At 40.3% G+C, this 25,343-nt stretch overlaps 1 protein-coding gene across 3 annotated transcripts in view; it reads left to right on the top strand.

Annotated features, from left to right (window-relative positions):
* SPARCL1 (SPARC like 1) overlaps positions 1 to 25,343 on the top strand; it is a 56,119-nt gene that overhangs the window by 15,540 nt on the left and 15,236 nt on the right. For all 3 annotated transcript variants that reach the window (XM_054485188.2, XM_054485189.2, XM_054485190.2), the window contains 6 exons: positions 14,429 to 14,493; positions 18,905 to 19,051; positions 19,432 to 20,448; positions 22,331 to 22,403; positions 23,144 to 23,262; positions 23,628 to 23,748. In XM_054485188.2, the coding sequence (XP_054341163.1) occupies positions 14,440 to 14,493; positions 18,905 to 19,051; positions 19,432 to 20,448; positions 22,331 to 22,403; positions 23,144 to 23,262; positions 23,628 to 23,748 (1,531 nt within the window). In that variant the 5' untranslated portion in view covers positions 14,429 to 14,439. The remainder of the gene's footprint in view (positions 1 to 14,428; positions 14,494 to 18,904; positions 19,052 to 19,431; positions 20,449 to 22,330; positions 22,404 to 23,143; positions 23,263 to 23,627; positions 23,749 to 25,343) is intronic.

Here is a 25,343-nt window from a genome sequence, read left to right as displayed (position 1 = left end):
CTTGACCTCAAGTGATCTGCCCGCCTCAGCCTCCCAAAGTGGTGGGATTACAGGCATGAGCCACCATGCCCAGCCCTAATTCAGGAATATTCCTATTTCCTTGGTATGGTTTAGATGCATGCAAAAAACAAAGATTTAAAAGTATAGAATATAGGATAGGTGAGTTTGTGTTTAATGAGTGAACTAAAAGTAAATATGTTCTGGAACTAGCTCCTGGGAAGCTTGAAATCCCCTAGGGGAGGAAGATACGGAAAAGGGGAGGAGAAACACTAAGGTTTTTTTCCCTTATGTCACACTTAATACAAGACATATGTAGTTAATACAAGATATAAATGACTCTAATGATATTACTGATGACAAGCAGCAGGCAGAACAATGAAAATAATAATCATTTGCATGTGTAAGGTACTTCAGAGTTTGCAAAGAGCTCCCTCACCTCACCTTGCAAAGAGCTACCTTTGACATCGGAAGGAACTGTTATTCCCATCCTATAGATGAAGTTTGGAGAGAGAAAGTAATTTGTTCAAGGTAGTATTTAGTACTCGGCAAAGCCAGGGCCCAAAGCCAGAACTTCTGGCTTCTAGTCTGTAGCCTGTTCACTAGTCTGTTTGGGGAGAATATTGGATACTGAGTCCAAAGCTCAGCATTTCTAATTCTTGCCCACCTCTTAAGCCTTGTACATTTGGCCAAATAATTCAGACTCTTCAAATTTCTGTTTCTTTACATTTAAAAATTATTTCCCTCCTTTCTTCATTGAATCAAATGAGAGAGTATATAAGAAAACACTTTATAAACTGTGAAATGCTAAATAAATACAAGGAAGGTATAACTAAATCCATCTTAATAAGTTAATATGCCTTGGAACCCTGCCTCAAGACATCCTTACAGTTAAACTTTCCTTCCTTTTGTGTTAAAGAATAAAGAGTTCCTCCTTCTCTTTGGAGTTAAACCTTTCGCATGTGCTTTAATAGTAGACCAGTAAATATGTATCCAGGACTTACCAAGATGGTATTGTCTCACTTAATCTTCATACTATTTTATAGACAATGAGCTGAAGCCCCCAAAAGCTACACAATTTGCTTATTTATGCAAATTAAGTATTAGAGCCTATGACATCCTGTTTCAGAACTTATGCCTTTAATTGTTATGAAATATTGTCTTGCTAATGGTTTTGGCAACTGGTCTGTTTTTCCTTGTTTTGGTTTTCGGTTGCTGTAAAACAGTATTCTCTCACATTAAATGACTTAAAATCACATCCCTTCATTTGCTCATAATTCTCCAATCTGGATTGGGCTCGACTGCATGATTCTTCTGCTGATTTTGTCTGGAGTTAATTCATTTGGCTTCAGTGAGCTAGGAACACATCTGGGGCTGAATCATCCAGGAGGGTCTGTTATCCTGCAAGGTTCTGGCCACATGGTCTCTCATCATTCAGTAGTCTGGGTCAAGCTTTTGTACAGCATGGCTGATAGCTTCCACCAAGAGGAAAAACTCCAATGTGCAAAGGTTTACCAAGTTTCTGCTGGCATCATGCTTGCTAATGTCACATTGGTCAAAGCAAATCACAAGATTAAGGCCCACATCATAGGGAAACGAAGCCCAGAAGTTGCGGTTTACTGGGGGTCATCATTGTTTACCATATCTCCTCTCTTTCCCTTTATCTTCAATTTGTCCTTATTTACCTGTCTTTTCCCTTCAGCATAGAAGGGAAATCTGGGGCTGGGCATGGTGGCTCATGCCTGTAATCCCAGTACTTTCAGGGCGCTGAGGCAGGTGGATCACCTGAGGTCAGGAGTTTGAGACCAGCCTGACCAACATGGTGAAACCCCATCTCTACTAAAAATACAAAAAATTAGCTGGGTTTGGTGGCACATGCCTATAATCCCAGCTACTCAGGAGGCTGAGGCACGAGAATTGCTTGAACCCGGGAGGCGGAGGTTGCAGTGAGCCTAGATCACGCCACTGCACTCCAGCCTGGAAAACAGAGTGAGACTCTGTCTCAAAAAAAAAAAAAAAAAAAAAAAAAAAAAAAAAGCAAGAGGAAAGGAAAGGAAAGGAATCTGAATGATCACATTCAAATACAAATATAAATTTCCTGTAACTGCACATTCCCTTTAAGCTACCACATTACTCTCCTTTGCACAGCCAATCATTTTTAGAGTGGTCTACACTCACTGTCCTCACTTCATCCATGCCTGTTCACTCTCCAATCACTGCTGGCTGGCATCCACTGACACCACAGCAACAAAACTGCTCTCCCTGAGCTCCTCAATAACCTCTGCACTTCCAGAGGCAATGGATAATTTCCTGACCTCGTTTGCTTTGAACTCTCTGTGACATTTAACACTTCCCTTTTCTCATGTGACTCTTCTTTCTCTCACTGTTTGTATCTTTAGCTCTTTCCATCCTCTGATGGTGCCTAATGATCTTCCCTCCCCAGGGTTCTGGCTCCAGCTCTCTGCTTAACTGGTTGAATAACTGCTCATGCTACAGCATGCAAACTACATCTGTAACCCCAAACTCCATGCTTACCTCCAGACCTATCTACCTAAGTATCTACTAGATATCTCTACTCAAATTCAACAAGTCCAAAACTAATTCACTATCTTTCTTCTAAAACCAAACCTTCCTCCTATAATCCTTCACCTTGGTAATTAATACCAGCATTTATTAAGTTGTTCATATTAGAAATGTGACTCAAGACTTTTCCTTCTCATATTCCTACAATATCTAATTCGTCATTAAGTTTTATCTGTTCTTTTTTTAATTATTTCTTAGAACTATCCAGTTGTGTTTTGGTAAATGAACAACCCATTCTCTGAGAGAGGGAGAGGCGGGTGACACTTGATGGTTTTCATGGTGTGATTGATCCTCCCACCACAACTGATTTTGATGCAGGATATTTTCTTGACCGCTTCACGGAACTCTCGGCAGGGATGCTTTGTTTACTCAGCCCACCCTGCTCAATCCCTTGCAGGAGGGAGCACGCAAGCGAATGACTGCAGGAACCTGAGCAAGCGAAGGCAGGAACTGGCCACTTTGGCAACAGCAGGAGCAAACTCCATGTGGGCCCCTCACCAGCATCCAGGTGTGGGCACTGGCCACGCCAAGCCCCAGAGGGCGTGTAACCATACTCTTTTAGCTCCACCATCCGCAGACAGCAGTGTGTTATCAGCTCAGTGAGCCCTTTGCCTCATCACGTGGGGCAGCTGCCTTCCGCCAGCAAGGGCAAAGGGCCAGTGTGACCGCCTTTTTGGGTACCTGCACGTAGTGTGTCCGAGTTCTTGTCCAGTGCCCAAGAGGAATGAGGTCACACAGATGAATTGAAGGATGGTGAATGTGGAGAATTTTTTTTTTCAGTGATGAAAGCGGCTCTCAGTGGAGAGGGGAGCTGGAAAGGGAACGGGAAGGGAAGATCCCTCTCCTCTGAAGTCAAGCCACCTCTCTCCTGTGTCCAGGCGCTTCTTCTCAACATCAGGCTGCTTCTTCCTTCTGCTGGCTGAGTTCTGGGGTCTTTATGGGCACAGGGTGGGGACGGGGCAGGCCGTAGGTAGTTTTGGAAAAGGCAGTATTCAATTGGTAAAAAGACATTATTCAGAAAGAACCAATCAGGAGAGAATGGAAGTTCTCACTTTGGGCTGTGGGTTTCAGGCTTTTCGGCTTGAAGGTGGGATTTTTCCAGGGACCCGCCCCTGTATGCCTACAGTTTCTCTGCCTCCTGTTGCTATCAATTTTAAGCTACCAACATGACACCGCTGAACAGAATAGGGAAGAGACATGCGGAACACATATTATATAGTATTTCCACCAACAGATACAATAGACGTAAATAACCTCAAAAAAGTAGATAATAGTAAAATAATTATGAAGTGATGAGTTTTTACTATTTATTTTCTTTGTTTTTAATATAATTAAACTATACATGTATGTAATTTAATTTTTAATTGATGGCTTTAACAACCAACTCAAAAAAGTCTTGAAATGTAACAAACAGCTCTCACAAACAAGTACAGCCTGGATCTATCCCTCTTTTCGCCACTCCTAAGACCACAGCCAAAATGTAAGGCTCTGACCACCTCTCCTTGATGTTATAATTGTCTCTCACAGGTCATGCTACTGGTCTGTCCTCCATACAGCTGTCACACATGCAAATCTGGTTATATCATCACCCCTGTCCACATGTGTGCACACACACACAGACATACACACACACGTGCACGCACACACACACTTACAATAATTCTTTGGGTCCCTATAGCTTTACGGCTGGAATTTTTAATTCCTTGTTTAATGCACTATGACTTTTACAATATGGCTATCTGCTTACTTTTGAGCCTTATCTACCCCAGCCCACTTCCCCTATTGACAGCCTACAGACCCAAATATTAACATCCTAGAGACTCGATGCTTCTGCAACTTCACCCAAGCTGCTGCCTGCCACCCTCTAGAGTACACTTCTCATCCTTCATACAGCTAACTACTGTTTATTAGTTTTCAAACCTCAGATCAAGAATTACCTTCTCTGGAGGTCATCTCTATACAGTAGTTAAGAACACTGTAGTTAAGAACACAGACCTGAAATCAAACAGAAGTGTTAAATATCTGCTGTGCCACTTCCTAGCTGTGTAACCCTGAACAAGTTACTTAATCTTTATGCCCGAGTTTCCTTACTAGTGAAATGATTACAATAATGTGCTTACCTGATAGAATTGTTCAGAAGATTTAAAGAATATGTGTGTGCAAAGCTCTTAGAATAGTGCCTAGAACTTAAGTACTTAGGATGTAGTAAAGTTAGCTATTATCAACTACCTAATTTAAAAATGCTTCCTATCTCTCTTTCCATTGCATTATGTACATAATCATCACATTACACTATATGATTTTATATAAATATATATTTATAGATACATTATTAGCATATACATATATAAATATGCGTATATAATACATATATAGATACATGTATATAAGTACATAGATTACATATATACACATATAGTATACATTTAGCCCTCAACCTGTGGGATCTGACACTATCTCCAGGTATACATACATAGTATATACATATATATATACACTATATGTATATATGTATCTATATACTTATATACATGTATCTATATATGTATATATTTATATATTTATCTATATACATATCTACATTATATACATATATGTATCTATACACACACACACACACATATATATGTTTCATCCATGGTTCCTGTCTCATAACTCCCATAGACCTTGTTATAATGTTATAATGTTGGTGCATTTTAGGCCTCATAAGTGGACCTCAGAATAACAGGATCTCTCTCTCTCTCTAATCTTCTATTTTTTTACCTGCTACTTTTTCTCCCCAAGGCAGGACTCTAATCTTCCCCTGCCTTTACCTACCTTGTGTGATTGTAGGTCATAAGACCCCCATTTCAGAAGGGGTTCTTCCCCATATTCTGGAGGAAGGAATGTTGCATGGAGAGGCCAAGAAGAGGCCCAGCACAGTGATCCATGTCTGTAATCTCAGCACTTTTGGAGGGCAAGGTGGGACAATCGTTTGAGCCCAGGAGTTCAAGACCAGCCTGGGCAACATAGGGAGATTCTGTCTCTACAGAAAAAAAAAAAAAATTAATTACCCAAGTGTGGTGGCAATCGCCTGTAACCTCAAGTAACCTCAACTACTTGGGAGGTTGAGGTGGGAGCATGCTTGGGCCCAGGAGGTCGAAATCACGCCACTGCACTCCAGCCTCACAGAGTGAGACCCACCTCAAAGGAAAAAAAGAGGCCAAAAAGAATCTGAACAGATGGACCTTGCTGGGTTTCCCCACTCAGCCTTTGAGTACTAAAGCATACCCTTTTTGTCTAAACACATTTCTATGTGGTTGTCAATGGTGCCTATCCTTTTATGAAGTCTCCATAAAAGGCCCAAGGGGATGAGGTTTGAAGAAATTACAAGATAACTGAACCTGTGGAGGTTCCTAGAGGGTGTGTTCTGGGGAGGGCTTGGAAGCTCTGTGCCCCTTCCCCCATACCTCGCCCTTTCCATCTCTTCACTTGTATCCTTTGTAATATCCTTTATTATAAACCAGTAAACCTGAGTAGGTGTTTCCCTGAGTTCTGTGATGCACTCTAGCAAATTAATCGAACCGAAAGAGGGAGTCATGGAAGCCCAACTTGAAACCAGTCAGTCAGAAGTTCTGAAGGCCTGATCTTGTGACTGGTATCTGGGAAAGGGAAGATGTCTTGTGAGACTGAGCCCTCAACCTATGGGATCTGACGCTATCTCCAGGTACACAGTGTCAGAATTCATTTGGAGGACACTCAGCTTATGCCTGCTGCAGAGTTGATTGCTTGCATGTTGATGACGAAAAATCTCCCACATTTGGTCACAGAAGTCTTCTGTGTTGATTGTAGTGTGGTGTGAGACCACAGGAAAAGCAGTTTGAGATTTTCCACACGCAGAAACTCTTAAGACAGAAACTATGTATCCTTGTGCTTAGGCAGTGTCTAGTAAGCACTCAATGAATGAATTTAAAAAATGAATGAGTGATGCAAGTTCTGGCCAACTGGACATTCTTTCCTTTTGATTCATTCAGCTACATTTAGATTTAGGGAAATGAAGGGAACTTGTGAGATCATGTGAGATCATGCGGACAGATTAAAACGGAAATATTTTCTCAAATTTAATTAGCTGTGCATGTTGCTGCAACAAACAAAAAGAAATGAGCCTTATGACGCAAAATGCCTTTGATAATTCTCGCTCCCCTTTTAAGTTGTACCATTTGTAAGAAAATAGGGTAGCATTCCACGTGCCTAATTCCATTGTTATGTGTGATGAATGTCGGAAACACTCCTGGCATTAAAAGGAGCCTAAATGTGTGGCCAGAATGGACTTTAATGTTCCACTGGACAATTTTTCTGACCTCACAGCAAAACTTAAATTACATTATTTTCTGAGAATCTAAGTTGTTTATTCAAGAATCACAACTTAACTTATCAGGAAGATGAGAGAAAAAAGAATTAAAATGTATTGAGCATCTCCTAGGTATCGGGCATTTTTACCTGTACCATTTCTTCTAACTCTCACAAAACTGAATTAGATGTTTTATTAGTCAAGGTTCTCCAGAGAAACAGAACCAATAGGAGATAGGTAGGTAGGTAGGTAGATAGATAGACAGATGATGGATAGATAGATAGATAGATAGATAGATAGATAGATACATAGATACATAGATAGATAGATAGATATAGTTAGATAGATAGATAGATAGATGATAGATAGATAGAGATACAGATAATGAGGACTTAGTTCACATTAGTGGAGCCAGTTCCAGGATGTGCAGTCAGCAAATTGGAAAGCCAAGAGAGCAAATTGTATAGTTCCCGTTCAAGTCTGAAGACCTGAGAACCAATGATGTTGAGTTCTAGTCCAAGTCTGAAGGCCTATGAATTGGAGGGCTGATGGTGTTAAGTCCCAATCCAACAGCAGAATATCAATGTCCCAACTCAAACAGATAGGCAGAGAGAGAGAGGGAATTCTCCCTTCCCCTGCCTTTTTGGTCTATTCAGGTCCCCAGTGGATTTAATTATGCCCACTCACATTGGGTAGAGCAATCTGCTTTATTCTGTCTACCAAATCAAATGTTAATTTCTTCAGAACACACCCTCAGAGACACACCCAGGAATAATGTCTAAGTAGATAGCTGGGCATCCCATGGTCTAGTCAAGTTGACATATAAAATTAACCATCACAGATGTTATCCCCATTTTTAGATGGGGAATCTGAGGCTTAGAGGGCTAAGTAACTTGCCAAAGATCATATAGATGGCAAATGCTGCTCCAGAGTTCAAATGCATGTCTCTCTAATCTGAAAGCACCAGTCTGCTTCCGCTAAACCAATGGTTCTCAATCAGGGCGCTTTTGCCCCCCATGGAACATTTGGCAATGTCTGGAGACATTTTTGGTTGTCCCTAGCTGGTGGGGGATGGGGGCTCCCTACTGACATTTAATGGGCAGAGGCCAGGAATGCTGCTAAGCATCCTACAATGCACAGGACAGCCCCCCGACAACAAAGAATCATCAAGCCAAAATGTTAACAGTGCCAAGATAAAGAAACCCTGCACTAAGTCATACTATTCTGTATTTCTATAGTTTCAAAACCAGTAGAATAGTAATGACATACTGATCTAAAATATAAGGCTAGGCACAGTGGCTCATCCCTGTAGTCCCAGCACTTTGGGAGGCTGAGGTAGGAGGAATGCTTGAAGCCAGAGGTTTGAGACCATCCTGGGCAACATGGCAAGACCCCATCTCTACAAAAAAATACAAACAATTAGCTGAGCTTAGTAGTGTGCCCCTATATCCCCAGCTACTTGAGAGTCTGAGGCAGGAGGATCACCTGAGCCCAGGAGTTGGAGGCTGCAATGAGCTATGATTGCAATTACACTCCAGCCTGAGCAACAGAGCAAGACTCTGTCTCAAAAATAAAAATAAATAAATAAAACAAAATATAAGTGACTATAGTTCCATAAATCTAATAAATATTTGTGGAATAAATGAATAAATAAGTAAACATTGAATTTAAAATGTAGAGGAAAGAAACTACGTTTTTCAATGATTCTTTACAATTAGCATTCACTAAGAGAATAGAATGTTTTAAATTATCATTGCTAATAGAGTCCACATATTTACTTTAAGCATGAATTACTATATATGAAATATTTTATTTTAATACAATAAAAATCATGGAATATATTTTAGTGGGTTTAGTAGTTTAAGGGGAAAAGATAGCAACAATTTAGGGTTCATACAATTAATGGAATTATTTCCAATGTTAGAATCCTAAAATATTAGGGCTAGAGGATCATCTAGGTCTCACTCTTCATTGTTCATCACTTGAGAAAACTGTATCTAAGAAAGGGCAAGTGACTTTCCCAAGGTCTCCTGGCAGTCAGGGACACTGCTAGAGCCAGAATCCAGCTCTCCTGACAGTTTAATGCTTTTCTCATTGTAAGGTGCTTTTCGATGTATTAGAGTTTGGGGACAGCAGGGGGAGGTTGCTCCATGTTTTTACTTAAATACATTTTTCTTTCATGGAAAATTGAATTCCTATGCTTTTTGCCTTGTTTAGGCCATAAGATGTTTTATTGAAAGAAACTTTCAATATCAAGTAATCCAACCAGCCTTCTAAGATAAGCCTTTTCCTTCAACACAAAGAAGTGCATTCTGCCAAGTACATGCCATCTTACTCCTTAAAATGTTTGGAACTTTTTGTTTAAAAACTCAAACTCAAAGTGAAATCTCAATTTGTCACAATGGTGGTTTTTTTGTTTGTTTGGGGATTTTCTTAGTTTTTGTCCCCCTTCCTTACACCTTTGTGTAAGAGGTAAAATGGAGAATTTGCAAAATAGCTAGAAAAAAGCTGGAGTAGGAGCCAGGAAACCTAGCTTCAATCCCAGCTCCCCTTCTACAGAGCTCAGTGACCTCCAGCATGTCACACTGTAGGCTTTCTAGGCCTGTTCTTCATCTGCCACATCCTGGGGTTGTTGTAAAGATCAAATAAGGTAATATCCCATTTGTAAATTTATTTGGTAAACCCAAAGCACTATGGCAATAGAAATGTCAAGTATATTTTATATGCCATTACCCATTCTAAATAAAGTAAACATGCATTCCATTGTTAATATTCTAAATTTCTCCTTGTTATATGTAGTCATTTTCAGAAGGATCACTTAGAAGAATTATACTTGAGTCTCCAAGTACATGTCATTTTCATTAAAACTGGGAATTGATTAGTCCAGACTAGTAAGGTTATAAATGATTTAAGTTTCTCCCACACCCCTGATTCAACCCTCCCACCCCCACTCCACCACACACACACACACACACACACACACACACACACAATACCAAATCACTTTCTATGTGCAGCTTTACTCTCCATTCTTCCAACTCACTCTTCCCTGGTCCAGGTGGCCCACCCTGTGTGATTTGAATAGTGAGACAGGTAAAAATGTGTTCTTGTTCCTAACATGATGAGGAAGTCTATGCTATAGCCCTGTTTTCTTCAATAAAAACTTCATTTGCTGCTACTTTGAGAGGCCGAGGCAGGTGGATCACTTGAGGCCAGGAGTTCGAGACTAGCCTGGGCAACATGGCGAAACCCCCATCTCTACTAAAAATACAAAAATTAGCCAGGCATGGTGGCACATGCCTGTTATTCCAGCTACTTGGGAGGCTGAGGCATGAGAATCACTTGAGCCTAGGAGGCAGAGGTTATAGTGAACCAAGATTGTGCCATTGCACTCCAGCCTGGGCAACAGAGCAAGATTCTGTCACCAAAAAAAAAAGAAAGAAAGAAAGAAAAAACTTCATTTGCTGAGTTAGAACCAAAGACTCATAGGAATTCCTATGTGTCACACTAAAAATGATGATGATAATGATGGAGGAAAATATGAAGAAAATATGAAATGGAAGTCATCTGTTGTTAAATGGAGATGAAACATATACATATGTTGCCACTCCGTGCTAAAATTCCAGAATAATGATAGCAAAAGAATAGTAATAATATAGACCCACAGTGACTAAGATAAAAGAAGAGGAGACAAAGAAGATAAGTGTCAACACATCTTTAAAAGATGGAAGACTGACTAGAACAGGGAAAGGTTAAACCTAAGAGTCTGCAGAGAAGGATGCCATAGACAAAGAAAGAAGCCATTCACACTGAAGAACCCATGCAAGTTTCCAGAATTGGAGGCATCAGGTGATTTGGCAGGCAGGGTGAGGATAGAGGCTGAAATCTGGAGTGTTGGTTGAAAGCCTATCAGATTAACTCTTAGATTCAAGATCCTTCCTCCTGCCTGCACAGCCAGAGGACTTCCATGTTACAACACAAACAGGAAGAAGCTTATCCTCTGGCTCTGCACTCAGGGTAAGCACAATGTCAGGTAGGAGGTGGAGCCATACAGAAACCTAGGGACTAAGTGAAAAATCAGTGTGTGCACTGAGAGAACTCCAGTCTCTTCACTCATTTCACAGAATGCTAGCAACCAGGTTTATATTTGCTTCCCAAGGTAAGAGGTATGAATTTCTCCTCTAGAAGAAAGAAAATCTCCCTATAATATCTGACAATGACATTTGGGGTGCCCCATCAAGACTGTCAGGTTACTGCTCCTTGGAAGCCCTCCAATGCTCCATGGAACTGTTCTTTGGAAGCCCTCCAAGCCCTGTCCATAACGTTCTAATTGGCTTTCTAGTGACTCACTGCTAACTATTAATGGACAGCCAAATACATCAGACATTAGAGAAAAGCTTTCAACATGAAAAACAAAGATCAAAACAAACTAACTGGGAGAAAAAAGGAACAAGAAGGAAACAGAAAATGCAGAGTGCAGAGGAAATTTTCAAAATACTTGATTAATATCCTCAAGGAGACAAGAATATATGTCATACTAATAAAGAACAGGACAATATTAAAAAGAAGCCTTCGGGAAATAAAAAATTAACAGTATATAAGCATATTCTCACTCATATGGAAATGAAAAAAGTTGATCTCATAGAAGTAAGAAGTAGAACAGAGGATACTTGAGGCTAGGAAGGGTGAGGAGAAGAAAGGAATAGGGAGCTATTTGTTAAAGGACATAAACTATAGCTAATAGGAAGAATAAGTTCTAGTGCTCTATACCACTGTAGGATATTATATATTTCAAATAGCTAGAAAAAAGGCACTGTTCCCAATACAAAGAAATAATAACTGTTTGAGGTGATGGATATGCAAATTATCCTTATCTGATCACTATACATTATATGTAGTGAAACATCACTATGTACCCCATGAATATGTATAATTATTATTTGTCAATTTAAAAATTAAATTAAGAAAATGAAGTATAAGAGTATAATTTTTTTTAATCAAAAAGAGAGGCCAGGCACAGTGGCTCATCCCTGTAATCCTAGCAGTTTAGGGGGCTGAGGCGGGCAGATCACTTTGAGCTCAGGAGTTTGATACCAGCCTGGGTATCATGGTGAAACTCTATCTCTAGGAAAAAAAAAAAAATCAATAGGAGAGATGTAAGGTAAAATTGAGAAAGTTTCCTAGAATGATAGACACACTATTGAAGAGAAGAGCAAAAATGATTAGCAAATCGGAGAATCAACCTCGGAATTCTGATATTTAACTAATATAAATTCCAGAAAGAAAAGACAAAAAATAGAAGGGCAAAAATCATTAAGGAACTAACACATAAAATGCTCCCCAGAACTGAAATATAAAAATTTCCAAATTCAAAGGGCCTAATGAGTTCCTAAAGTAAATATAAAAGTATCCAAACTAAGGCAGAGATGGTAATATTTCAGAAGACTAGGGCCAACTGTAAAAACATAAAAGCATCCATAAAGAAGAAAAAAATACTGTGTTCATAAAAACATTGGGGAAAAACTCACATCAGAGTTCTTACTAGCAACACTGGAAATTACAAGAAAATAGACCAATGCTTTAAAAAAAAATTCCAATCTAGAATTCTATATCTAGTCAAACTATGTATCAAGTAAATGGTAAAATACAGATATTTTTTCTAATATGCAATACCTTAAAAATTCTGTCTCCTGTGTATGGTTTCTCAAGAAACTTATGGAGTATGTGCTTCATCAAAATGAGGGAGAAAACTAAGAAAGAAAAATATATGGGACTTAGGAAGCAAGAAATCAAACAGAAAAAAAAAGACAAAGGGGATTACCAGGGTGTGGTGACCCCAGGTATGGACCCCAGGAGAAAAGCTGCACAGCAGCCAGGGATACACCAGTCTAAAGGAAGCAAGAACTCCGAGGCTCTGGGAGTGCCACTTCCAAGGGGGGAAATGGACACAAGGGATTTCCTTAGGGGGTTGTTGATGTTGCTCTGTTGTTGTTATTGTTGTTACCATATTAAGGGGAAATTTTAAATTTTGTTGGAAAATTCAGGAAGAATAAGTGATGTGAGCACAAAAAAGTATGTAAAAAGCTTTAGAAGGAAGCCAATTTCTAAATGAAAACAAAACCAAAATATCGTTCAAGAAAAGAAATGTCAGTGTGGTTCAACACATGAAATTACTACTTGGTTCAGCTGTGAGGAATATTTACATTGTCATGAATGTTAAATAAAAATTTAAACAACAATTATGATAAAATTATTTTAGGAAGAGAAAGGAGGAAGAGAAGTGTGTGTATGTGTGTGCGCGCGTGCGTGTGTGTGAAGTGATAGTTGTTGCAATATTAAATCCCTAGAGTAATATTTAATATATTTTAAAATATCCATTTAAGCATATTATTTAGAAATATTGGGATAAGTAGCAGAAGAAACTGCTCAGTTTCTTTATAAACCTCAAAGTCTTATTTAAAATTCTGTGAATGTGTTTATGTTTGCAAAAAATAATTTAAAGGAGTCATCTAGTATTTCTGGGCGATCCATAAAACCTCTACTAGATACTAAAAACTGTAGCCCTAATCCCAGCTGGAGGTCAGACTACCAGACTTAGGGATATCCTGCAAAAAAATGTAGGCTGCCCACTACTTTTAAGAACCACAATAATATAACTGGTGTGTGGGAAAAGCCTTAGACCCAGAGTTCATCTGGAGACAACTTACTTAACCTCTCTGAGCCTCACTTGTCTCATTTCTAAACTTAAAGAGTTCGTTTGGAACTAACTAAACTCAAATGAAAGGCAAATACCAAAAGTGAGACAGATCGAGCACAAACCCCAGCATCCCTTACAGAGGACAGTCTCAACTCAGATGCAGCCAACCGCTGTCATGAAGGCCTGTTGTTGCTAAGAGGTCAGATGATTAAAGAGAAACTGGAAATTTGGATTTTGACATGAAACCTCTGGAATTTAAAATACTGGTTTAAAATGCACAGTGCCTACCAAACCAAACCTATCTGTAGGCCACCCCCAACTCACAGATTGCCAGTAAAAACCTCTAAATTAGATGAACATTAATACCGTGTAGGTCTACGACTCTGTGGCAGTGCAGTGCTGTATGACTAAAAGTCTTCACTGAATGAATGTGTTTCTTTACCACTAAACAGGCAGTGTGTTTTTACTCAACCTTGACATACCATATTACTTCATTTCATGACTTTTTTTTTGTTATGAATACTCATAAATCTTAAGACCTGAGATCTGCACAGAGTCTTTACTCAAAGAAGTACTGTCATAAACAGAGATAGGTTCTGCTGAACATGGCTGGACCAAAAAGTCAGGGAGTAATTTTCACAGGTATGCAATTGAGTAAGAACTGCCATCAATCTGTCTTTTCAGACATATTAATCCACAAAGATAGAAATCACTTTTATATGCCAAGGACAATATCAAGCTCAGTATTTGCTAAGATTATCTTGCAGTTTTTCATAAGGAAACTTTTTCCTGCCACTGATAATTATCTTCTTGGTTCACAGATCTGGAAAGCATGAAGACTGGGCTTTTTTTCCTATGTCTCTTGGGAACTGCAGCTGCAATCCCGGTAAATTTCCTTTCTTCTGTTATTACATCTCTTTCTCCTGATATTTAATGTAGAAATCCTCCATTTAAAAGAAAATGTTCTTATATAATGGTTTGAAATTCTCTTTTTATTTTAATTATATTCTTTATTGCCCAGGTAATAAACAAATAACTGGAAAACTCAAGGTACTTAAAAAAATTTTTAGAACTATCAGGTTCTAGAGGACGCAATAAATATGCAGCAGAAAGTTTGGGCTATCAGTTTGTTTGCCATAGAATCTGCCCAAATACACAAGAGACAGGAAGAAATGAATTCTCCCAGGGAAGTTCATCACATTGTTATTATAAACCCAAGATTTTAGGACAGGTGCGGTGGTTCACACCTATAATCCCAGCACTTTGGGAGGCTGAGATGGGCGGATCACCTGAGATCAGGAGCTCAAGACCAGCCTGGCCAACATGGCAAAACCCCATCTCTACTAAAAAATACAAAAATTAGCCGGGCATGGTGGCGGGCACCTGTAATCCCAGCTACTCGGGAGGCTGAGGCAAGGAGAATCAATTGAACCCAGGAGGCGGAGGTTGCAGTGAGCTGAGATCACTCCACTGCACTCCAGCCTCGGCAACAGAGCGAGACTCCGTCTGAAAAAAAAAAAAAAATACTTAGGGTGCATATCCACAGTCTCCAGCAGCATTTTCTTCAAGATCAAATAGATGCTGGCTGAGAAATTTTGAGAGTCTATAATGAAAACAGAAACCAATGAATTAGGCAGGAAACGATATGGTAATCATAAATCAGCTCCTAACTCATCTTTGGGAGGCTGTCCAAGCAAGTATGCTGACAGTAGGCAGGACTAGAATATTCTCTTCTTCATGGTCAGATATATTGGCCCCATTTGCACAGCAATAAAGCAGCTGTACACAAATCAGATCATTTGAAACCGTGTCAGTGGCCTCAAAACAAACTGAAAGTTAAAAAACAAATGAAACCATAGCATGAATGACCACTGGAGATGTTCCGCAAATGATTCATGTAATCCTTCATTAAACCAAAGGATTCGTGCCATTTTTTTTTCTTTTTCACCAAATGGAGGAATCAGCCTCCTTTAAATAGACAAAGCAATTTCTCAATTGTCTCTTTCCTCCCTTCCTCTCTAGGTCTAAAATTCTGTCCTTGCTTTTTGGATAAGTTGTTGGCTAGCTCCTGGTTGACAAATGTGTCAGCAAAAACAAACTCCATGGCACCCAGACCAAGCTGTTCTTGGAAGACAGAGTTTATGCCCACCATCAGGAATCATGCTTAAGTAGTATGGAGCTACTCTAACTGAAATTATACATTACACCCTGAAATTACAAAAGTGGGACAACTTAATGTTCAACACTGAAAGGAGTTCCCACAAAACCATTGTTTTCTCCTGAAAATGTGCTTTGTCCTTATGGCTGTTGCTGTTATGTAAATAAACATCAAAAAGTGTCTTTGGGCCAGGCACAGTGGCTCCTACCTATAATCCCACCACTTTGGGAAGTCAAGGCCAAAGGATCACTTGAGCCCAGGAGTTCAAGACCAGCCTGGGTAACATAGTGAGGTCTCGTCTCTACAAAAAATAAATAAATAATTAGCCAGGTGCCATGGCATGTGCCTATAGTCCCAGCTACTTGGGAGGCACAGGAGGGAGGATCCCTTAAGCCAGGGGAGTCGAGGCTGCAGTGAGCCAAGATTGCACACAGCTCTCCAACCTGGGTGACAGAGCAAGACTCTGTCTCAAAAAACAAAAAAAGTGTTTGAACCAAATGTTTGAATGACACACTTGCATTTAGACACATTCCAGATGTTTCCTTTCTGGGACAATTTGATATCTTGTAAACCTAGCCAAACTGCTAGAAAGCTAAGTATCTTCTTATAGAACTGACCTATTACAAATTTGTATCATTTTCCCTGCCTGCCTGAATTCTCCAGATGTAAATGGATTCTGTGTAGTTGGGAGATTCCAAATAGATTTCCAGAGGGCATGTTAAATAAATAGAAATATGCCCATAATGATAAAACATAATTTCAATTGCAGAATATTTCTGAAAGTAAAAGAGCTGCGATTTTTTGTGTGCATTTCTTCCTGCTTGGGCAGTAGGTGGATGGAGGGGGAGAGAGAGTGACCAGTTCTCCACTAATAAGCCTAAAATCTCCCCCATCCATTGCCCTCTGTGATGCCCCCTGTTGGCAGCTTACCAAAGTGGCCACCATTCTTTCTCCTTTTCCCCCTTCTTTAAGGCTTCTTTATAAACTTTTTCAAATTCATTACCCATCTTAGGTGAAAAGGAGATAAGAAGCAAAAGAGCAAACCAACCTAATATGAATCCTGTACTTTGGCCAGAAGCTGTGGCTCACATCTGTAATCCCAGCACTTTGGGAGGCCGAGGTGGGCAGATCACTTGAGGCCAGGAGTTCGAGACCAGCCTGGCCAACATGGTGAAATCCTGTCTCTATTAAAAAAATAAATAAATACAAAAATTAGCAGGGCATGGTGGCAGGCACCTGCAATCCCAGCTACTCAGGAGGCTGAGGTATGAGAATTGCTTGAACCCAGCAGGTGGAAGTTACAGTGAGCCGAGATCACGCCACTGTACTTCAGCCTGGGCAACAGAGCGAGATCCTGTCTCAAAAAAAAATTAAAAAATAAAAAATAAATCCTGTACTCCATGGCTTTCTTTATATTACACAGTCAGCACTACAGGACCTGCTAATGGAATAAAAATAAGTTAATCCAAATAGAATCTCAGTTTCATACTTACACCTGGATATGCCATCTTAGTGTCCAGAGTATCTCTCTAATAAAGATCCACAGTGAATATCTGCCTCAGATACTGGCCAGTTTATATTATTAACACGGTGTGACATTAGTACTAGCAATAGTAATTTTCAGCTGGGCAACTCCTTAAAATTTATAACATTTTTTATACATAACCTTATTTTGATATTTCTGCTCACTTGATATTTCTTGCCACCTTGAGAGATGGCAGGGTAGAAATTAATGACCTCGGCCGGTCGTGTTGGCTCACGCCTGTAATCCCAGCACTTTGGGAGGCCAAGACAGGAAGATTGCTTGAGTTCAGAAGTTCGAGGCCAGACTGGGCAACATAGTGAAACTCCATCTCTACAAAAAATACAAAAATTACCCAGGCATGGTGGTGCCTGTAGTCCCAGCTACTGGGGAGGCTGAAGTGGAAGGGTGGCTTGAGCCTGGGAGGCAGAGGTTGCAGTGAGCCGACTGCACCACTGAACTCCACCCTGGGCAAGAGGCTGGAGTTAATTAATTAATGTTAATATAATTAATTAATTTTATTAATATTTTTAATTAATAAAAAATATTAATGACCTGTCAAACCACAGATAGAAAGTAAATAGCAGCAGCAAGACTTGAATGGAGGCCTCTTACCTCCAAGTTCAGTTGTTCAACTTCCCCATCATGCATCACTGCCCAGCTCTTTATCCAAGTCTCCAATCTTGCTAGAAATAGGACCATCCCTCTAACAGAAATTACTACTTCAGACATGCCCTTTTCTACTTAGGCTTAGTGCCCTGTCTCACAGTCTGAATTAATTCTAATTTTTTTTTTTTTTTGAGATGGAGTTTCGCTCTTGTTAACCAGGCTGGAGTGCAATGGCACAATCTCAGCTCACTGCAACCTCCGCCTCCAGGGTTCAAGCAATTCTCCTGCCTCAGCCTCCCAAGTAGCTGTGATTACAGGCACCCACCACCACGCCCAGCTAATTTTTTGTATTTTTAGTAGAGACGGGGTTTCACCATGTTGTCCAGGCTGGTCTTGAACTCCTGCCCTTGACCTCAGGTGATCCGCCCACCTCGGCATCCCAAAGACCTGGGATTACAGGTGTGAGCCACCACGCCCAGCCCTTAAATTGTTTTTTATTAAGATTTCCTGATCAACGTTAAGGCCAATGGCATTAAGAAATCAAATAAATATTGATAAAAAGTTTATAAATTTTTCTGCTAATTATCAGTGAGTACTTAAATTAGGCAAATGTACAATATGATATCCTATGGTTAATTTTATTTGACTTCAACTTTCTGCTAAAGAACACTTGCCAAAATTGTAAAGTACAAATGCTTTGCAAAAGTTTAAAAAACACAGAAAATAATTTCAAAACTCAAAGTTACCATTATTTAAATGCATTTTGCTTTATTTTCACCTAGTCTCTGCACAAATAACTTTTTCTTAAACACAATTGAGATTCTGCTTCCACTTAACATTCTGTTCTAGGCATTTGCTTATATCCTCAAAAACTCTAGAGAATATTTTTAAATTGTTGGTATAAATGAAGTATATTGCTACTAATAATGATGACAACAAGAGTAACTAGCAAATTTGTAAATTAGCATCCAGACATGAATAACAAAAACCAGTTTTTAATTTTTTCAGACAAATGCAAGATTATTACCTGATCATTCCAAACCAACTGCTGAAACGGTGGCACCCGACAATACTGCAATCCCCGGTTTAAGGGCTGAAGATGAAGAAAATGAAAAAGAAACAGCAGTATCCACAGAAGACCATTCCCACCATAAGGTAAAAGTAGCATCTTTTATATTAATATAATTTTTTAATTCTCCAAAGGTCTTAGTTTCAAAGCATGGTAAAAGAGATTATGTCATTTATGTCTCAGTTTAATTTTTTTAAAACATGATGATCACCTCAACTGTCTCTAATCACTAGAAGAATCATGAGGATTAATGAGTTTTACTACTTGGGCTGAGCTGCTGTATACTTGTTTCATTTTATAGAATCCAAATTCAGTTTAAACCTGTGGCTACAGAGTGTGAGGAATATTATAAACATATTTACGTGATAGTGTGTGAAGAAAAAGAATAATGAATATTAAACGTTACCTTAGGCATAAATATGGTTACATTATCATTTGTTTGAAGAATAAACTTTTTTCTTTTAAGGCTGAAAAATCATCAGTACTAAAGTCAAAAGAGGAAAGCGACGAACAGTCAGCAGAACAGGGCAAGAGTTCTAGCCAAGAGCTGGGATTGAAGGATCAAGAGGACAGTGACGGTGACTTAAGTGTGAATTTGGAGTATGCACCAACTGAAGGCACACTGGACATAAAAGAAGATATGAGTGAGCCTCAGGAGAAAAAACTCTCAGAGAACAGTGATTTTTTTGCTCCTGGTGTTAGTTCCTTCACAGATTCTAACCAACAAGAAAGTATCACAAAGAGAGAGGAAAACCAAGAACAACCTAGAAATTATTCACATCATCAGTTGAACAGGAGCAGTAAACATAGCCAAGGCCTAAGGGATCAAGGAAACCAAGAGCAGGATCCAAATATTTCCAATGGAGAAGAGGAAGAAGAAAAAGAGCTGGGTGAAGTTGGTATCCACAATGATAACCAAGAAAGAAAGACAGAATTGCCCAGGGAGCATGCTAACAGCAAGCATGAGGAAGACAATACCCAATCTGATGATATTTTGGAAGAGTCTGATCAACCAACTCAAGTAAGCAAGATGCAGGAGGATGAATTTGAGCAGGGTAACCAAGAACAAGAAGATAACTCCAATGCAGAAATGGAAGAGGAAAATGCATCAAAAGTCAATAAGCACATTCAAGAAACTGAATGGCAGAGTCAAGAGGGTAAAACTGGCCTGGAAGCTATTAGCAACCACAAAGAGATAGATGAAAAGACTGTTTCTGAGGCTCTGCTCATGGAACCTACTGATGGTGGTAATACCATGCCCAGAAATCATGGAGCTGATGATGATGGTGGTGATGATGGCGATGATGGTGGCAATGATGGCCCCAGGCACAGTGCAAGTGATGACTACTTCATCCCAAGCCAGGCCTTTCTGGAGGCCGAGAGAGCTCAATCCATTGCCTATCACCTCAAAATTGAGGAGCAAAGAGAAAAAGCACAGGAAAATGAAAATATAGATACCAGTGAGCCTGGAGAGCACGAAGAGGTAAGATTATTTTAAATGGTCCTTGTCCAATAAAGCCAGCATTATCAATAAACAGTCATGACCTTTCTCTGTGCTCTCACAGTGTCCTGTATGGAGTCTACTAGTACATTACTTAAATATATTACAGTTATTTCTTTTTAGGTCCATCTCTATCATTAGGCTGAGATTGCCTGTTTTATTTGGGTTCCCATAGATGCAGATCTTGGATTTGAGTGTTGTTTATTTGAGAAGCACAGGAAACAAAGATAGAGGAGTGGAGAAGTAACACAAGAAGGAAAGGAAGCTAATAAAAGGAACATCATTCAAGCCATGTAAAGACATTTTCTCAGAATTATTCCAAGAAGGAGCTAGGGTACTTCTTCTGGCTGAGGATTGCTATGGGGGGTATTAATTTCCCAGCATTTCCAGTCTGTCCCTTGAGTGAGCCAGGTCAATTTCCATGATTTTTCAGACACAGAAATGCAGATACTGGCCATTGAAAGTCCCTGGAACTAGCTGGAATGATAAATTATGACAGATCTGAAGGATAGGAGACACTGACAGCTGCTGCTCTAATGCCTTGAAAGCAGATGTCATATTGTTTTCGAGTTGAATCACCAGTGTCCAACAAAATGTCTCTGACATAACAAAAGAGCCAACAATGTTTGTTGAATTAGTTATAAAGATTAAGGTCCTACTTTATTAAGCAAACACATACCAAAATAATAATCTGCAAACTACAGCAGGATCCGGGCAGGGAGGAAGCATATTTGGAGCCTTCATTCAAAATCCTGGCAGCCACCCACCAGCAGGACTTGGCACAGATTTTGGTACACAAGGTCAATGGTAACCTCAATTACTGAGAACTCTGCTGCCACTCTAACGTAGGAGTTTTCTTATACCTTAAAAGCCTGGTATGAAAGCTTTACCAACAAATTCAGAGAGATTTCCAATGTAACTCTGGCTTAACTACAAAATCACAAGACAATACTACATTTCTAGTGTTTTCTCAAATCCAAAGACTAGACTCCAAGTCTTATTGAGTAATCCCCAGAGATACCGCACTAAATCTCGTTGATAAAGATAGAAATGGGTCCTGTTCTCCAGGGGTTACTGTCTACCTCCACAGTTGTGACTGATTTCCCTTTCTTTTTTTTGTTTTTTTTTTTTTTGTTTTGAGATGGAGTCTCACTCCTTCACCCAGGCTGGAGTGCAGTGGCACGATCTCGGCTCACTGCAACCTCTGCCTCCCAAGTTCAAGCAATTCTCCTGTCTCAGCCTCTCAAGTAGGTGGGACTATAGGCGCTTGCCACCATGCCCAGCTAATTTTTGTATTTTTAGTAGAGACAGGGTTTCACCTTGTTGGTCAGGCTGGTCTTGAATTCCTGACCTCAGGTGATCCACTCACCTCAGCCTCCCAAAGTGCTGGGATTACAGGCTCCATTTCTTTCTTTTTTTTCTGTTTTGTTTTGTTTTTTAGAGATGGAGTCTTGCTCTGTCTCCTAGGCTGGAGTGCAGTGATGCAATCATAGCTTACTGCAGCCTCAACCTCCAGGGCTCTAACAGTCCTCCCACCTTAGCCTCCTGAGTAACTGGGAGCACAGGCACGCACCATCATGCCCAGCTAATTTTTTTTTTTTTTTTTTTTTGGGTAGAGATAGAGTTTCCCTATGTTGCCCAGGTTGGTCTTAAACTCCTGGGCTCAAGTGATCCTCGCACCCTGGCCTCCCAAAGTGCTGGAATTACACATGTGAGCCACCACACCCAGCCTGGTTTCCCTTTCTGAGATTTGAAATGATTTGAGCATGAAAAATACTCTGTGAAAGTATGCACAGTGGAAATATAAATTAAGTAATGGCTCTCCTCTTAGTAGATTTTAACTTTTGCTCTTGTTATTCTAAAGGCCAAGAAAGCAGAGAACTCATCAAATGAGGAGGAAACGTCAAGTGAAGGCAACATGAGGGTGCATGGTGTGGGTGAGTATGCATGAAGCAAGCTGTTTGTGACTATATCAAGGAAGAAATGGAATCTGCCACTTTGGGCTTGCCCCTCCATCCTTTGTGAATGCTGCACAGAATTTTTTCTCTCCCCAGTCCTCCCCAAGGAAATGCTCCCATAAATTGTTGACATTTTCTTGTGCATACTTGATATACAACTATGGGTAAATGTGTTTACAAACTGGAAGCCCTGTTGAGATATCAGTGAAAGGGCTAGAGTTCTTCCTTAAATCCTTTTGCTTCTGAAAAGACTTAATTCTATCTTATTTATTCTCAAATCTGTAACTTGCTGGTGAATTTATATCCCATACTTGATAAAGGACCTTATTCCTCCCCCTATCACAAACATTTTGAATTTCAGCCTTATTTCACTTCTGACCAGCTTGCACAACGTTGCCCTAAGGACTTCAGACTATAACCATCTCAGGCACAGAAGAGCTGTCTGTTCTTTGCACATCTCCATTCCAAACTGCTGCAAGAGGAAATCTAGATTATCATGTAAAATAGTCTGTAAAATTATCATGTAAAATAGAAGGTTCCATCTGGACATTAACACATCAATTAAAGAGGATTCCAATGTCTTCCCACTTCCAAATTTGCAAATTTCAAGGACTTCAAAATTTCCCCCTCATTAGTGAAAATGAAACTAGTTGAGTGAATTTGTATTTACATACTCAATTTAACTTTGTCCATGCTTCCTGCCCAATCTTTTCTGTTAGATTCTTGCATGAGCTTCCAGTGTAAAAGAGGCCACATCTGTAAGGCAGACCAACAGGGAAAACCTCACTGTGTCTGCCAGGATCCAGTGACTTGTCCTCCAACAAAACCCCTTGATCAAGTAAGTATTCTGCAAAATAGTCTTTAAGTGGCTCCAAAAGGTTAGTGACTGAAATAAAAGTATTTGCAATTGAAATTTTTGCTTAAAAAAGGTAGATACATAGGTTATCATTTGGATATTTGGGATATTTGGAACATCTGCAGTTTTCATTCTACTGAGCTTATCTAGAGCTAAATTGTCATCACCGTTGGTACAGTTTAGTTGATTTTTTAATGCCAAATGGAACAATTACGATTTTAATAGTCTCACCTACCTGACCACATCTTTGGCACAGCACTGTTATCAGCATATGAGTTTTAAGGAGCAGAGTGTCTTCCAGTGAGCATTTGGCTCTATCAGCTTTTTCTTCTACTTATCTTCCATAGGTTTGTGGCACTGACAATCAGACCTATGCCAGTTCGTGTCATCTATTCGCTACTAAATGCAGACTGGAGGGGACCAAAAAGGGACATCAACTCCAGCTGGATTATTTTGGAGCCTGCAAATGTAAGATTATGTCGCTCCTGTCAACCATCATCTCTGAGAGAGCTTGGGGTGAATCTGGACATGCCTGAATTATCTATATGCAAACAGGGAAAAGCTGATGTAGTTCTGAACACAAAAATCATCAACTGGAGAAACTTAAAAAATAAGAACTCTCAGGCCTTAATTGTAGGAGATTCTGATTTAACTGAACTAGGTTGGAATCCTGACATTGTTTTTTTTATTTGTTTTTAAAGTAACCTAGACAATTCTAATATGCAGCCAGGGCTCAGAACCACTATGATAATGTTATCCACTTAATCATAGAGTTGAATCACTGGAATTTTGCTACATTATCTGCCCTCTTCCCAATTTAAGTTAAGCCTTTGCCAAGAAGTCTTCTGACAACACATTTTTCCAGAAGTTTTTTAAGGCTGTCTTCCTGCCCCAGGATACTCTCAATTGTGTTTGGCTCCCCTTACCGCTAAGTGATTCTCCACATTAGCAGTGCTCACTAATATTTCCGGGTCTCCTCCCCTTCCAGACACAGGAGAGGATGAAACATGTCAGCCTCCTGGATGCTAGGTATGACCATATATCTTGCTTCGTCCGGTGAAATGTGAAAAAAATAATCTGAGTTCTGGGCAGAAGCATTCAAGAGCTGGGGTATGGTTCTCCATCCTCTGCTCCTTTGCCACCACAAACTCTCTTTGAGATAGTGGCCTCAAAAATGGCAACGTCATTGGTGGCTGGCAAGATGGCCAAATAGGGACCACTCTGGTTTGCAGCTCCCAGTGAGATCAACACAGAAAGAGGGTGATTTCAGCATTTCCAACTGAGGTACCCAGCTCATTGGGACTGGTTAGACAGTGGGTGCTGCTCACGGAGGGGGAGCCAAAGCATGGTGGGGTGTTGCCTCACCCGAGAACTGCAAGGGATCGGGGAACTCCCTCCCGTAGCCAAGGGAAGCTGTGAGGGACTGTGCTGTGAAATATGGTGCATTCTGGCCCAGATACTATGCTTTTCCCACAGTCTTCGCAATCCCTAGACCAGGAGATTCCCTCGGGTGCCTATACCACCAGGATCCTGGGTTTCAAGTACGAAACTGGGCCACCGTTTGGGCAGACACCAAGCTAGCTGCAGGAATTTTTTTATACCCCAGTGGCACTTGGAATGCCAGCAAGACAGAACTGTTCACTTCCCTGGAAATGCGGCTGAAGCCAGGAAGCTCAGTGGATCTCACCCCCACGGAGCCCAGCAAGCTAAGATCCACTGGCTTGAAATTCTCCCTGCCAGCACAGCAGTCTGAAGTTGACCTGGGAAGCTTGAGTTTGGTGGGGGGAGGGGCATCCACCATTACTGAGGCTTGAGTTGGCGGTTTTCCCTTCACTGTGTAAACAAAGCCGCTAGGAAGTTCAGACTGGGTGGAGCCCACGGCAGCACCGTAAAGCCACTGTAGCTAGACTGCCTCTCTAGATTCTTCCTTTCTGGGAAGGGCATCTCTGAAAGTAAGGCAGCAGCTCCAGCCAGGGGTGTATAGATAAAGCTCCCATCTCCTTGGGACACAGCACCTGGGGGAAAGGGCGGCTGTGGGCACAGCTTCAGCAGACTTAAACGTT

Source organism: Pongo pygmaeus, chromosome 3, assembly GCF_028885625.2.
Source record: "Pongo pygmaeus isolate AG05252 chromosome 3, NHGRI_mPonPyg2-v2.0_pri, whole genome shotgun sequence".
NCBI lineage: Eukaryota > Metazoa > Chordata > Mammalia > Primates > Hominidae > Pongo > Pongo pygmaeus.
This window is presented reverse-complemented; position numbering and strand designations above follow the sequence as displayed.